This window comes from Delphinus delphis, chromosome 7, assembly GCF_949987515.2.
Source record: "Delphinus delphis chromosome 7, mDelDel1.2, whole genome shotgun sequence".
Classification (NCBI taxonomy): domain Eukaryota; kingdom Metazoa; phylum Chordata; class Mammalia; order Artiodactyla; family Delphinidae; genus Delphinus; species Delphinus delphis.
Window position 1 is genome coordinate 26765092 of NC_082689.1, and position 16977 is coordinate 26782068.

At 33.3% G+C, this 16977-nt stretch overlaps 1 protein-coding gene across 6 annotated transcripts in view; it reads left to right on the plus strand.

Moving 5' to 3' along the window:
* KANSL1L (KAT8 regulatory NSL complex subunit 1 like) overlaps positions 1-16977 on the plus strand; it is a 145850-nt gene that overhangs the window by 50673 nt on the left and 78200 nt on the right. For all 6 annotated transcript variants that reach the window (XM_060016171.1, XM_060016173.1, XM_060016175.1 and 3 more), the window contains 2 exons: positions 11696-11893; positions 16794-16915. In XM_060016171.1, the coding sequence (XP_059872154.1) occupies positions 11696-11893; positions 16794-16915 (320 nt within the window). The remainder of the gene's footprint in view (positions 1-11695; positions 11894-16793; positions 16916-16977) is intronic.

The window sequence follows — 16977 nt, forward strand, 5'->3', positions numbered from 1 at the left end:
GTAATTGGGATTGTTTCCTTGATTTCTTTTTCTGCTAGTTTGTTGTTAGTCTATAGAAATGGAACAGGTTTCTGTATATTAATTTTGTATCCTGCAACTTTACTGAATTCATTGATGAGCTCTGGTAGTTTTTTCATGGTATCTATAGGATTTTCTTAGTATCATGTCAACTGCAAACAGTGATAGTTTTACGCTTTCTTTCCAGTTTGGATTCCTTTTATTTCTTTTTCTTTCCTGCTTGCTATGGCTAGGACTTCCATACCATGCTGAATAAAAGTGGCAAGAGTGGGTGTCTTTGTCTTGCTCCTGATCTTAGAGGAAATGCTTTCAGCTTTTTACCACTGAGTGTGATGGGTTTGTCATATATGGCCTTTATTATGTTCAGGTATGTTCCCTCTATGCCCACTTTCTAGAGAGTATCATAAATGGATGTTGAATTTTGTTAAAAGCTTCTTCTGCATCTATTGAGATGACATTTGGTTTTTATTCTTCAATTTGTTATTGTGGTGTATCACATTGATTGATTTGCATATGTTGAAAGTCCTTGCAAAAATCTTGAGAAAAATCACACTTGATCATGGTATATGATCCTTTTAATGTATCCTTGGAGTTGGTTTCCTAATATTTTGTTGAGGATTTTGGTATCTATGTTCATTAGTGATATTGGCCTGTAATTTTCTTTTTTGTGTGATATCTTTGTCTGGTTTTGGTATCAGGGTGATGCTGGCCTTGTAGAAAGAGTTTAAAAGTGTTCCTTTCTCTACAATTTTTTGGAATTGTTTGAGAAGAATAGATGTTAACTCTTTTGTAAATGTTTGGTTGAATTCAGCTGTAAAGCCATCTGGTCTTGGACTTTTGCTTGTTGGGCACTTTTTTCTTTTCTTTTTAATTACTGATTCAGTATCATTACTGGTTATTGGTCTGTTCATATTTTCTGTTTCTTCCTGGTTCAGTTTTGGGAGATTGTACCTTTCTAAGAAGTTTTTTCATTTCTTCTAGGTTGTCCACTATATTTGTATATAGTTGTTTATTGTAGTCTCTTACAATTGTTTGTGTTTATGTACTCTTGGTTGTAACTTCTCCTTTTTCATTTCTGATTTTCCTGATTTGGGCCCTCTTTTTTTCTTGATGAGTATGGTTAACAGTTTATCAATTTTATCTTTTCAAATAACCATCTCTTAGTTTCATTGATCTTTTCTATTTTTGTTTTTGTATATATTTCATTTATGTCTGCCCTGCTCTTTGTGATTTCTTTCCTTTTACTAAGTTTAGGTTTTCTTTATTCTTTTCTTAGCTCTTTCAGGTGTGAGGTTAGGTAGTTTATTGGAAATTTTTCTTGTTTCATTAGGTAAGCTTGTATAGCTATGAACTTGTCTCTTAGAACTGCTTTTGCTGCATCCCTTAGATTTTGGATCATTGTATTTTTATTTTCATTTGTCTCCAGGTATTTTTTGATTTCCTCTTTGATTTCTTCAGTGATCCAGAGGTTGTTTAGTATCCTATTGTTTAGCTTCCATGTGTTTGTGTGTTTTTTTCTTGTAATTGATTTCTAGTCTTCTTGCATTGTGGTTGGGAAAGATGCTTCGTATGATTTCAATTTTGTTAAATTTACCACGGCTTGTTTTGTGGCCTAGCATGTTATCTATCCTGGAGAATGTTCCATGTGCACTTGAAAATAGTGTGTATTCTGTTGCTTTTGGATGGAATGTTCTGTCTGTCTATCTATCTATCTATCTATCTATCTATCTATCTATCTATCTATATTAAGTTTCTCTGGTCTAATATGTCATTTAAGGCTAGTGTTTCCTTATTGATTTTCTGTCTTGATGATTCGTCCACTTATATAAGTGGGATGTTAAAGTGTCCTACTATTATTGTGTTACTGTTGAGGTCTCCCTTTATGTTTGTTAGTATTTGCTTTATGTATTTAGTGCTACTATTTTGGGTGCATATATATTTATAATTGTTATATCTTCTTCTTGGATTGATCCCTTGATCATTATTAATGTCCTTCTTTGTCTCTTGTAACAGTCTTTATTTTAAAGTCGACTTTGTCTGATATAAGTATTCCTACCCCAGCTTTTTTTGATGTCCAGTTGTATAGAATAATTTTTTCTATGCCCTCACTTTCAGTATGTGTGTGTCTTTAGATCTGAAGTGAGTGTCTTTTAGACAGCATATATACAGGTCTTCTTTTTGTATCCATTCAGCCACTCTGTGTCTTTTAGTTGGCCTTATAACTCTTATTTTCAGCTCATATTTAAGTATTACTTTGAGTGCATAGCATGTATTTAATTCTCTCATTGTTCTGTTTTTAATATGTTTTAATTTCCAATGTGATTACCTTTTTAACCTGAGTTATTTAATAATACATCTTTATGTTCCTGAACTCATGAATCTTTTTTTTTTTTTTTTGGTATTTTGTCATTTAAGTGCATTGTAATCTGTGAACTGATTACCTTGTATGAATTTCATTCTTCATGACAAACTACTAATCAAATTTTGTAAATGCTCAATGTGTGGTAGAAATAATGTATATTCTTTATTTGTTGATTATAGAATTCTCTATTAAACTGGTTGACTTTGTTGCATACATCTGCTATATCTTCATATATCTAGATCTTTCAATTCTAATATATATATATTTGATATATATTTATTAATATTTGTCATCATTTTGAATTTTTCAGTTTCTCCTAGTAATTCTGTCAGTTTTTGCTTCTTACACTTTGAAATACTAATGCTATTTGGTAGATACAATTTTTTTTTTCTTCCAGGTGTTTGTTTTATAAGGTACATTTAGCTAGGTTTTTGTTTTTTTTTTTTTTTTTTGCGGTACGCAGGCCTCTCATTGTTGTGGCCTCTCCCTTTGTGGAGCACAGGCTCCAGACACACAGGCTCAGTGACCATGGCTCATAGGCCTAGCCGCTCCATCGTATGTGGGATCCTCCCGGACCAGGGCATGAACCCGTTTCCCCTGCATTGGCAGGCAGACTCTCAACCACTGCGCCACCAGGGAAGCCCTAGCTAGGTTTTTAAAATCCACTCTGAGTAGTTTTAATTTTCATTTTCTTTTATTTTCCTCTCTTTGTGTTTTGTTTTTCACTTGTCTTTCGTTGGATTGATGGAACTTGCTTTATTCCTTTCTTCTCTCTCTGCTCTTCTGAAAGCTATACATTATAGTCTTATTCTTTGTCATTACTCCTAGTTTGTAACATACTTCCTTAAGAGCAAATAATTCTAACAATGACTAAAAGTACTCAGTACTTTTATATGCTTTTTTCCTTAAGATATGGATCTTAATGCTATTTAACTATGCATTATATATATCTGCTTCAATCTAGTTACTTATTTTACAGTCAGTAATTAATTACATTTCTAACAGATTTCATTAAAATATGCTCACTGTTTTTTTGTATTCTGTATATAAAATTAGGTTACAGAGTAAGCTTCTGTAACAACATAACTCACAAATATAATGGCTTTATAAAGATACATAATGCTTCAAAAATAAAGAGTGAGTACATGCTGGTAGAGCACCTTGGTTGAACAGGGTCATTCAGGGACTCAGGTTCCTTCTGTCTTGCTTCTTTGACATACTCTCAGGTATGTTGACTGCACTGTTGGACAGGGTTGTAGTCTTCTCATTTGTGCTCTCGGGAAGTGCGAAGAGAAGTGTGGTATAGTTTGTCTTTAAGTTGGATGTGACTTGGAAGTTGCACTACTTTGTTTCACACTCCGTTAGCCCAAACTTAGCCACATGAGTATAACATGAGTACTCTCCATGTGTAGGAGTGAAAGCTGAGTAATACTGTCTTTCACTGAGAAGTTGTATGCGTAGCTAAAACTGCGGTAGGGTTGGAGTCTTGAAAAGAAGAGGAAAATGGGTACTGGAAGAGTATGCAGTATCTGCTACTTTGTCTTTTCTCTCTTGGTTTGCTTCTTGCTGAAGTAAATTCGTTAGTACTTTTTGATATTAATCTCTGAACATTTAAACTCTCTTTGTATTTGTATGTCTCAAAATACTTTTATACTACCCTCACTCTTCAATGATATTTTAGGTTGATAGAGAATTCTGATTTGATAGTTATTTTCCCTTAGGCCTTTAAAGATAGTATTTCATTGTTTTCTTTATAATGATGAGCAGTTTACTATCAATGTAATTGTTTTTCCTATGTAAGTACTCTGTCCTTTCTAGCTGGTAACTTAAAATTTTTCTTGTTTATTTGATTTTCTACATTTTTTAAACTAACATGTGTTTAATTATGGATTTATCTTTCTTTATCTTGTTTTCAGAGTACACCTTTTTAACTGTACAATTTGCTGAATTTTGACAAATATATAGTTGTGTAAACATCACCGTGATCTCCCCCTCTTAATTATTGAACTGCTGTTTTCCAGGAAAGGACAAAAAGTGCTTATTTTATAGGGAATTTGACAAAAATAAGCTAACTTTCTCGCACATTGATTTGCAAGTTCTGTCAGATGTTCATGTTGAGATGGCCTGATAGAGTTAGAAATATGAGATTTGGAGAAGGCAGGTTTATAAGAAGATGTAGATGTAGAAATGGCAATTAAAGCTGTGCTATTATATTATAGCAATTTTTAAAATAAAATTTATTCATCTCTCTTTCCTTCCTTGTTTTCTACCTTTCCTCCTTCTTTCCTTCATTCTTTCCCTTCTTTCCTTTCACACACAGTTATTAGGTGCCTAATATGTGCTTAGGGTATACAGTGATGAATAAATCAACAGAGTTCTTATATTTTTAGGGTTTAGTCTAATGGGGGAAAAATTGAGCAAATGATTACAGAAATAAACACTGTTTTATTTCCCAGCAGGGGAAATTTAACATGGAATTTTCCTAGCTTAAGCATATATTGTTTCCTCCAAATTATAGGCTGTTTACTTGGAACTTGAAGTATATTTTCCCATAGAAGTAACAATATAAAGAGTCTTATGCAATCCCATAAGTCCTATTTAATCTAAATATTGCTAAATATCTCTTTCTATCTTTTTTTGACTATTAATGCAATTTTTTATTGAAGTATAGTTGATTTTAGTATTGTGTTAGTTTCAGGTGTACAGCATAGTGATTTAGTATTTTTGCAGATTATATTCCATTACAGGTTATTACAAGATATTGGGTATAATTCCCTGTGTTATATAGTAAATCCTTGTTGCTTATCTATTTTATGTATAGTAGTTTGTATCTACTAATCCTATACCCCGAATCTGTCCCTCCCCACACCCTCTTCCCTGTGGTAACCATAGGTTTGTTTTCTATGTCTGTGAGTCTGTTTCTGTTTTGTATATACATTCATTTGTATTATTTTTTAGATTCTACATATAAGGGTTATCATATATATTTGTTTTTGACTTCACTAAGCATAATATTCTCTAGATTCATCTACATTTTTGCAAATGGCAATATTTCATTCTTTTTTATGGCTGAGTAGTATTCCATTGTGTATATATACATACATATATGTATATATACACTGCATCTTCTTTATTCAATCGTTTGTTGATGGGCTCTTGGGTTGCATCCATGTCTTGGCTATTGTAAATAATGCTTCTATGAACATTGGTGTGCATGTATCTTTTAAAATTAGTGGTTTTGCTTTTTATGGATATATACCCAGGAGTGTGATTGTTGGATCATATGGTAACTCTATTTTTAGTCTTTTAAGGAACCTCCATGCTGTTTTCCACAGTGGCTGCACCAATTTAGATTCCCACCAACAGTGTACCAGGGCTCCCTTTTTTCCACATTCTCTCCAACACTTATTTGTTATTTATAGGCTTTTTGATGGTAACCATTCTGACAGGTGTGAGGTCATATTTCATTGTGGTTTTGATTTTCATTTCTCTAATAATTAGTGATGTTGAGCATCTTTTCATGTGCCTGTTAGCAATCTTTATGTCTTCTTTGGGAAAATGTCTATTCAAGTCTTCTGCCAATTTTTTGATTGGATTATTTGTTTGATATTGAGCTTTATGAGCTGTGTGTGTGTGTGTGTGTGTGTGTGTGTATTTATACACACATATATATATTTTATTCAATATAGTTGATTTATAATGTGTTAGTTTCAGGTGTACAGCAAAGTGATTCAGTTATACATACATATATATCTAGTTTTTTCAGATTCTTTTTCTTTATAGGTTATTACAAAATATTCAGTATAGTTCCCTGTGCTATACAGTAGGTCCTTGTTGGTTATCTATTTTATATATAGTAATATGTATATGTTAATCCTAAACTCTTAATTTATCCATCCCCCTCTTTCACCTTTGGTAACCATAAGTTTGTTTTCTATGTCTGCGGGTCTGTTTCTGTTTTGTATATAAGTTCATTTGTATCATTTTAATGAATGATAATGAAAAAATGCCATTTGCAGCAACATGGATGAACCTAGAGATTCTCATACTAAGTGAAGTAAGCCAAATATCATATGATATCACTTATATGTGGAATCTAAAAACAAAAAAACTTCTACCTTTGTTTTTGTGAGACACTGTATTCTACATGGTGAAACTGTGGACATAATGGAGATAATATTATAAGGTTGATAGTGACTGGTCTGAAATGAAATAGCAGAGAAGGGAGGGAATTAGAGTCCTCAAACCATGTAGTTAGCCTAACCCCACCTAGGGTCTGCACATCCATAAAGATTAGTGAATTTTAAATTCTGTCTATCATGAGTTTATATTCTGGTAGGGGAGATAGAGCATGTAAATATTGTTGATTACAATATAATACAATATGTGGAATGATATGTGTTTTTAATAAGATATAGATGTGGCATAGAGAGAATATTTCACTCTGTCATTAGGGGTTTGCAGGTCAGAGAATACATCAGTAAAGAGGTGATGCCTCAGTATGACTTTGGAGGATAAATAGTAGTTTGCTTAATGAACTTATGGAACTGGAAAAGGGATTCCTTAAATTTTGAAGGCATACAACATGATCTGTTTTAGGAATGACAAATTAGTATGTATTCAAAGGAGCAGAAACTTTGAGCTGTGCAGGGATGGGAGAGGAAGCTAGGAAGTCATGAATATTGTTTAATGCTTTGTAAAATTTTGTGGTGATGTCTGTAGGAAGGTGGATAGAAGCATAGATATAGAACCTTAGGCTTACCCATTCTGTCTGTTGGATTTGAGGCAACTGTGTTCAGGAATAGTTTCCTGATGGAAGTTTCCTATTCAGTTACTCTTTCTCCTTTTTAACTGTCTTCACCTGGGCCTTAAGTTGTAGTGATCTCCCAATCTTCTCAAGATCACCAGATAGTTTTCTTTGATGATTTTCTTTGAAAGATGTCACAAGTGTTTTTATAGCCAGTAGAGTTCTAAGAACAAATCAAATTTAAAGCAATTTGGAAATTTCCAAGAAAGTGGGTTCCTAGTTGAAATGATAACTAAGTTTTATATTTGAATCTAGGCAGTCTGGTTCATTTTGCTTTGACTTGAGAAGGGGTATTTTAATATTCTCTGTGTTCTAAGCAATGCTTTATACTTGTTTAAACATTTTTTGAAGTTTGATTATATGTTTATATAATATCTATTTGTAATAAATTATTTTAAGGAAATAAATCTTTCCAGCAATAATTTATGTAGCCTTACATTTTTTCTTTGTTCCGGCTAGATGTGATTCTGGCCCTTTGTTCCCTTAAGAGTCATATTATGTTTATTTTATGGAAGATATCATTATAATTATGCTATCAACATACAATATTTCTTTACTTTGATACCTTCTGCTTACCTTTCTTAGAAATTAATCAAGATGTTTAATTGCTTATTTATGTGCAGTTTAGTTGAGTTATTATTGTATTGAATAGGGGAAACAACACTTTTTTGCTCTAATACCTTCTTGAATTATTGTAATTAAAAAATTGAGAAGAGTGGTTTAATGCATTTTAAGTGAAACAGAACTTTTTATTTAATGTATCTTGAAAGGAAAAAAGAAACCTTTCCTCTCAGTTAAATTAGAGATAAAGAAAGGGGAAAGAAATTGAGATGCTCTTTTTTAAATAGCCTTTTTAAATAAGTGCTACTTTTGTATCTCTGGTCGGAAAACATACAGTGTTTTAGTAGTGTAAAATAAGGGACAAATGACCTAAAATGTGTCATTTGCCCCTTCTTTGACACACTCCAGGTAGTCTAAATTTTGCTTAAATTCTTAGAAGAAAGCAGGTATTAGCAACATCCCTTCCTTGTTCTTGCAACAGCTTTGTCAACACACTACAACTGCCATATTTCTCTTTTTCTCTGCTCCGGCTTTTACTGAGACAACAGCTTCTTCTCACTTTCAGAAAAAAATTTATAATAGTTTTTCTTAGTTGGAGAGGCTGGCTATCCTATATTAAATGATTTCCCCTTTAGATTTCTTTTGTTATCCTATAATAGGGTCTTCCACATCTTAAATTGTACATTTTGTTTGTTTTAAAGTTTTCATTTAAGTTTTTGCTTAAAATTAGTTTTGATGACTTTATATAAATAATAAATATGTTGCTGATGAAAGCGTGCACCTCAGATGAGACTTGAACCCATTGGCCGGGACTCAAACCCAGCCAGAGCCCAGACTGGGACTGGAACCCACGGGCTGGGACTCGAACCCAGCCAGAACCCAGATTAGGACTTGAACCCATGGGCTGGGACTCGAACCCAGCCAGAACCCAGATTAGGACTTGAACCCATGGGCTGGGACTCAAACCTGGCTAGAACCCAGATTGGGGCTTGAATCCACGATCTTTTAATTGAGAGCACACTTGGTCTCAGGACTTAGTGAACCTCAGGTTCTTGATATCTCATTGCAGAAAGAATTCAGTGAGAGACAAAGTGATAGATAAGAAGTGGATTTATTTAGAGAGAAACACACTCCACAGACAGAGTGTGGGCCATCTCAGAAGGCAAGAGTCCCCAAAATACAGCGTGGTTAGTTTTTATGGGCTGGGTAATTTCATAGGCTAATCAGTGGGTGGATTATTCCAACTATTTCAGGGAAGGGGCGAAGATTTCCAGGAATAGGGCCACTGTCCACTTTTTGACCTTTTATGGTTGGCCTCAAAACTGTCATGGCGCTGGTGGGTGTGTCATTTAGCATGCTAATGTATTAAAAAGAGCTGTGATGAGGCTCAAGGTCCACTGGAAGTCGAGTATTCTACCATCTTGGACCTAGCTTGTTTTAACCATTTTTTGTCATGTCCTATGGCTATGTCATTCTTTTAAAGGTTGTGCCCTTCCCCCTTACCTCCTGTTTCACTGAGGCAATTGTTTATTTTTTCACGCTATGTCAGCTCTATGAGGACCCTGGGAGTGGAGGTGGAGACCTCTCTAGTGTTATTATTGGGAATAGTTGTCTTCTCTGAGCAGCTGATTTGTTTTCATCTTCATCTATGCTAAGGTTTTCACTTGTTTCAGTTAACACAACTCATCCTTCTAAAAAAAATTTATGTCTTTGTTATTTCCCTTATTTTATCTATCATTAGACTACTTTCCTGATCTTTTAAAGAATTCAGATTAATTTAGTTATAATTAACAAACAAAACTGTAAAATATTCATCACGGTGACCCAACACATGTATATTCTTTTCCTGATTTTTAAGAAGAGGAATTATTTCTGCAGTGTCTCCAGAGGATTTAATCTTCTTCCCTTTGTTCTCTATTCTCGGTTATGGCAGAGAAAAATCATGGGCCATTCTTACATTGTGAGAGTTTTGTCCAGGGCAACAGTTTAAGAGAACAAAATAGGTTATGAAGTTGACTATGAGTGTCTCCCCTGTTGAATCTTTAAAATACTATTCTTCAATGAATTAACTATAGCAGGCCTCCTACTTATAAAAAGGTAGTATTCTTATACTACCTTTTTGAAATTCAGAATCAGTTTTTGCATAGAAACAATATTGTAAGTAGGGATTATGAAATCAGGGTAATTCACAGAAGCCTGGCCCATAATATAAACTGTAATCAAACCAAATAGAATTATAATTAATTTAATATAGTAAAAACTTATATTCTTTTGTATGTAGATACTTGTGAAAAACCTACTATAGACTTGTACAAATTTGGGGTAGACATTTCAGATACTTTCAAGAGCTTTTGGATTGATGATACTGTCTGTCAAGTCTAATTTAATTTTTAAAATATCAAGTGAAACAGAAACTTCTTTTAAATATATTCTTCAGATTTCTTGACAGCTGTATTTGTGTATTCTATGAAAACAGTCATTGAGATGGGATCAACAGTTGGGTCCTTTTATCTTTGTAAAAGTTAGTAGCGCTGTTACAAGTATAGGTAAAAAAGAAAATGTTACTTTTACCAAGCATCATTTGTAATATATTACTGTAAATAATAAAATGTATGTTTAATACAATATCTGAATATGTTAATTCTAAAGTGATATATTCTCTAAATTATAGTGTAAACTAAGACTACTTATATATAACATATAATCTATAGGTGGGTTTCCATCCTATGTAAAGTACTTATACATGATATAAGCTAGCCCACAGCAATTATTTAATTTGTCCCATCTTGAAATACTCTATGCTTATATTAATGTTTTAGTCTATTTTTCATTCCAAGAATATAATATTTTAGCCACATTAGGCATTTAATACCTTTCCAACTAGCCTGTAGGAACTTATTGACATTTTGCCCCCCAAAAACTATGTATGTATGTATGTGTATATATATATATATATATATATATATATATATAAATATATATATATATATATACACACATATATTTAATAATAATATGTATTATTCTTTGCAGGGGGAAGTGTAGTAAAAGGGGTAGGAAGGGAAGAAATTTTATGACGAGAACTGTGAAACCATTAAGAGCATATCTGTGTAATCCTTTTCCCCCTTTCTCTCCTGTCTTCATTACTTCTGAGGGATTAAGGGTGAGGACAGTTGGAGTGAAGAAGCTAGGGAATGTGGGGAAAGTTCAGCAAGCCAGTTGAGGAATGTGTATGTATGAATGTTAGGCAGGGAGTACAGAGGCAGCTAGATCCCTATTCATTTCTCCAGTTACTTACATTCCAGAAAATACTCCATCAAGGTTGAAAACCTGTGTCTTTATTAATAACTTGTCTGCTCTGTAAGCAATGAGAACTTTGGCCTAGAGAGTACTTTTTCTCAGTGGTGCAGTCCTGCCAACCCTGGCTGGCAGCAACAGGGCTGGAGTTCTTTAGAGTGCTCTGAAAGGAGTTAATATAAAGTTAGATTATTGTTTGGATGTTTGTAACTTTGATATTTTGATTTATGAAATTAGGAGTGCTTAAATACAGAACTCAAGTGGAAATGCTAGTGACCAAAATATCAGAAGGTTATATCTGAAAATGTTCTAAATTTTAGTCAGAAATGTTCATATTCTGCATATAAGCCTTTTACTTTATTCTAAATGTATCATGCTTTTAATGCTAATAACTAAAACCAATAAGAAAAAATAACTTCTTGTATGTAATTTATGACAATATTTTGCAAGCCTAACCCATCAAATATACGTTATTTTAGCCTCACATGTTTTAAATCAGTGACTTTTTTACAGTTAAACTGTACTTCCAAATGTCTATTTTCTGATTTCCAAGGAATAATAAAAAGCATGGTTCGAGAGCATTGTAATGTTAAAGTTGATCTAGCAGTCAATTTGTTTTCATTGCAACTCTTTAATTGCTATTTGTCTAGGGGATAGTGATCCTAGAAGAATGTCGACTTCCAAAAGACATTTTGAAAAAGCAAATCCAATTCGCAGACCAAGCTGTTTCATTAAACACTACAGGGAATCCCCAGATTCCTCAGGAGAGTCAAGATCCTTTACCAGAGCAAGATTTTGAAATGTCACCAAGTAGCCCAACACTACTTCTTCGCAATATAGAAAAACAGGTAATGTGAAGTAAGAGTAAAGTGTGAGTGGCATCAAAATGACTTTCAATTGATTTTATAAACTCTTCAAATAAACGTGTGTCTCTGCTTAAGATATTGGTTATTAAAGTTGGCCGTTTGACATTAAATACAATTAAAATATTTAGTATATATAGTCTCTATTATAATATTGATATAATTAAAGTTATTTAAATATAATATGTGGGACTTCCCCAGTGACGCAGTGGTTGAGACTCCATGCTGCCAATGTTGGGGGCCTGGGTTTGATCCCTGGTCAGGGAACTAGATCCCACATGCATGCCACAACTGGGGAGCCCACGTGCCACAACTAAGGAGCCCGCCAGCTGCAGCTAAGACCCTACACAACCAAATAATAAATAAATTTTTAAAATATTAAAATAAATTAAATAAATAAATATAATATGTAAAGTGTTGGTACATAGCTATAGGGTGATAACTCATTTATACTAAGGTTGGAAAATCTTGTTTTCTAACAAAATAGCTTATCATTGGACTTTTCTCATGGGGAAAGAACAGTGGTACCACTTAATAGATCTGAATGGGGTGTTTGATTAATTTATTGATAGAAAGTTTTAGTGAAAGATAACATTAGAATATACATTCTTTCATTAAAAAATGATCATGGAAATAGAGAGTCTAATAAACTCCTAATAAATTACTTTGACTCCAAAGCTTTTCCTGGTATTTAAATCCTCTTACGGATGACTCCAGAAGTTTAATTATTCTGTCCTATATTTATCCTTTGAAATCAAAACATTTTTTGCAAGATTAATATTTAAAATTTATTTCATGTTATTTATAAAACTTAAATGAAGAAGAGGTTACATATATAATAGCCAAAATATCAAATGTATAGAAATAGACAAGAAATATGAAGGTATTTTATAAAAAAATAAATATCAACTGCATTACATAAAATAAGAATAATTGAGTCATAACTTGTACTTGAATAGGAAAACACATCACTGCAAATCACAGTAAATTTATTAACCCAATGTGAACTTAATAAAAAAATAGCACTAAGACTTTTTTGAAAGCTGATTGTTGATACTAATATCTACAAAATAGTAAATGTGCAAAAACGTAGATACATTTAAAATACTGAATGTAATATAAATCAAATATTTTATTTGGTAAGCAGACTAATCAAAAAACTAAGGAAATAGAAAAAATATTAGCCATTTATTTTAATGTAGACTTTGGTGGCTCTTAAACAAACCTGGCTTTCTAAGAGTTTGTTAACTTGCAACCGGATTGAATCTGCCAGAATATACTCAGTTGGGACCACAGCTGCATGATTACATTATTCCAGTGGGTAATATGTATTCTCATCCCTGCCCACATTTAATTTTTCTGTTGTTGTTGTTGTAGTTGTTTTTTTTTTCTGACATACATTGTGAAATAATATAGTACCAGATTACTACTGTCTTAATCCTGGTAAGTCAGAATGTGGAGTAACTTCTCCCACCCCATATTTGTTAAGTTTGCAATTGCCTAGAGTTTTTGTTAATTTTCCAATTTCCAATGCATTGTCAAAATACTATTATGAATATTTTATAATTCAGAAAGTTATTTTGTAATTATCTGGTGTTAAACTGTAATGCACTTTACCATATAAGTGGTGTTTTAAATCAATACTGATTATATTCCTCTTCCCTCTTTTTTTCCCTCCCCTCATCCCTTAGGATCAGTACCTTTTCAGTTTGATCCTAGTTATTTCACACGAATAACGTGAGCACTTGATCAGTAGACCTTTGACTCTTTTTACCTGTAGGTCACTACTTATCCTTTGGAAAGAGTTTTCTTGTATTTTTTTCCTTCTTTTTGTTTAATATTTATTTATTTTATTTATGTATTTAATTTATTTTTTTGGCTGTGTCGGGTCTTAGCTGCGGCTTGCAGGGTCTTCGTTGAGGCACGCAGGATCTTTGGATGTGGCATGCAGTCTCTTCCTTGCGGTGCTCGGGCTTCTCTCTAGTTGTGGCATGCAGGTTTTTTTTTTTTCTGTAGTTGCAGGGCATGGGCTCCAGGGTGCATGGGCTCTGTAGTTGTGGCCCGTGGGCTCCAGAGTGCATGGGCTCTGTAGCTTGTGGCAGGTGGGCTCTCTCGTTGAGGTATGCGAGCTCAGTAGTTGTAGCACGCGGGCTTAGTTACCCCCCAACATGTGGGATCTTAGTTCCCCCACCAGGGATCGAACCCGCTTCCCCTGCATTGTAAGGCAGATTCTTTACCACTGGACCGCCAGGGAAGTCCCTCTTGTATTTTTTCTTTCTCCTTGGTAGCACCAGTTTGTTTGGTTGGACCTGAGTTCACATCAGAACTGGCTAGTTTGCCGGGCCCAGGGCAAAATGAAATTATACAGCCCTTTGTTAAAAAGTTTTAAGTTTTAAGCCAGTGACAGCAGAACATTAACCAAACATGGGATCCTTCTGAGTGCAGCCCCATGTTACTGCACAGGTTGCTCACCTATGAAGGTGGCCTTGGGTATCATGTTCATTTTAAGTCCCATTGCTGACAGGAGTGTCAGAGGCTTTGGGAGGGAAAGGAACCAGGAGTTGTGAGAATACTAATGGCTCTAGACATGGAGAGGAAAAGGATGCAGAAAAGGGCAGCACCAATCACTTGTAGAGGTCATTTATAAATTACCTGTGAACAGGTAATGTGCTCTTGAAACACATGCTAATAATGTTTTTATAGGCCAATTAAAAATTAAGTTGTTTTCAAATACTCATTAAAGAAGACAGTCTAGGGGTGAGTAAATGGAAGAAGGGGTGGCAAGCCTGATATTACACATATTTTTTTAAAATATAATCTATTGGTATATAACTGTTTGCCTGCCGTAGTGGAACTTGAGTATAGATCAGGTAATCCTTTGACTTGATTAAATTTACTGTTAGAGGAATGTTTTGCTTACCAAACTTATTTATGTTCCTCAAAAACAACTAAAGAGTTGGCAGTTAAGATATAAAGGCACTATTGGGTTGTAGACTGATATGTGTTTTAAAAAATAACATTGATTCATAATATTAATGCATACTTCCATTATTAGATAATATATTTTGTTCATAAATTGAAATGTGACATTATTTTAGAACTTCAGATAATTTAAAATAAATTTCACACAGGTATATTTACATTAGAAACCTCATTGTAAATAGCTAGTAAATGTTTTGACTTTTAAAGTTGATTTTTTTTTCAGAGTTCAAATTATGCCTCTCCTAATTTTACTTCTATATTCATTTTTATCGTGAATTTTCTATCCCAAATATGGACTCAAGTATATGAGGTTTTCTTGGGCAGGAGTGGGGTGGTTGTTAGGGTAAAGCTGGAGGTTGGTTGTGACGCTGTCACTCTGGACCAATTATTCACACATACTGATTAGCGACCTCCAACGGCTAAGAAGATTTTTAGATATTTTTGGAGGTGGAACAATGAGAAGAGTGTACTCTATAAATTTCTTTGTATGACCAAATTAATGAATACTTGATAGATGGATAAAGAGTGTATTGGTGATTTTGAAAACTAACTTTAATCTAAAAATGTATAATAATTTAAAAAATAAAGTCATTAGATATGTATTATTTTTCAAGAAAATAAGTGGTGAAAACATTTCAGGGTCTTCTTCATGGAAGACTTTTTGAAGAGTTCAAATATTATATTTAGCTCTATCATATTCTCTAGTCTCATTTCTAATAGCATGTTATTTGTTTCATACAAATAGAGTTGCAAAATAATTATTCCATATGCCCTCGTATTTTAGAATAGAATATCCTTCAGTTAATAAAACAGTGAAATATGTCTATATATTTTTAAAATATAGTCACACTATACTAAGTAAGAAAACCAGATTTTAGAAAATTGATGCAGCATAATTTACTTAAAAGGATGTGTGTGTGCATGTGTGCATACACTCATGCTCACATATATTCAAAATAAAAAGTTTCTTCTTGGGGTATGGATATATACCAAGATATTAGCAATGGTTTTCTCTGTGAAATATGATTACAGGTTATTTTCTTTTCATTTTTGAAACCTCTTCATACTTTCCCTTTTTTCTACAATGAACTACGATGGATTACATGTGTAATGAAAAATGTTGTTATCCTTTTGTAGAAGTGTACTCTTTTCCATTGATGTGGTTTATGCTTATTATAATTGTTGTATGTGACTGTTTTGAGAATAATATAATATTTCTTGTATATTACAAATATCTTACATATAAGTTTGGGATAAGGGTCAATGAAAATTTGGGGTACCTGAAAAAACTGGTATATTCAAATTAGGAAAAATACTGAGAAGCAGTATGGTATAGGATTCAAGCCTAAGTTTGAATCCTAGCTCCATTTCTTACCAATTTTATAATCCATGATCAAGCTGCTTAATCTGTCTTTGCTTCAGCTTCCTCATCTGTAATTGATTTTAATAGTAGTAGTATCAGTAGTTCTAATATTATCTACTTTGCAAGTTGGTTGTAAAGATTAGAAATATTCTATGTTTAGTGCTTAGTATAGTACCTGGCACATAGTGAGCACTTAATAAATTATAGCTATGAGTTTGTTATTATTAATTTGGCTGCATCAAAGAAAATATTTATGTAGATTCTATCAGCTGAGCTTAAATGTTATAGAGGATAGGATGAGTAGACAAAAGAACTGAAGCAAAAAATGATATGAAAAAAAGGGTACTTTAAAATGTAGATTTATTTATAATAATGGAAAAATCAGTAATGGTGTAAATTGTCTTTGTAGAGTAAAATATTTACTAAAACATAAACATTTACTTGTTTTATGAGAAGTTAAACTTTAATAGGCACTAAAGGTCTGAGATTTAGCCATATTCCTTGCTTAGCAGTAGTAAAAGATTTACTGTTTTCTTGCAGAGCGCACAGTTGACTGAGATCATCAGCAGTTTGATTGCCCCTCTCAACTTGTCCCCAATGTCATCACCCCTCTCCTCTAAATCCTGTAGCCGTAAATGTCTGGCTAATGGCATTTCCAGGAGGTAGGTGTCAGTGGGATAGTTTTGCTTCTAAATTTGGCTTTGCTTATTTTGTTTTTATTTTG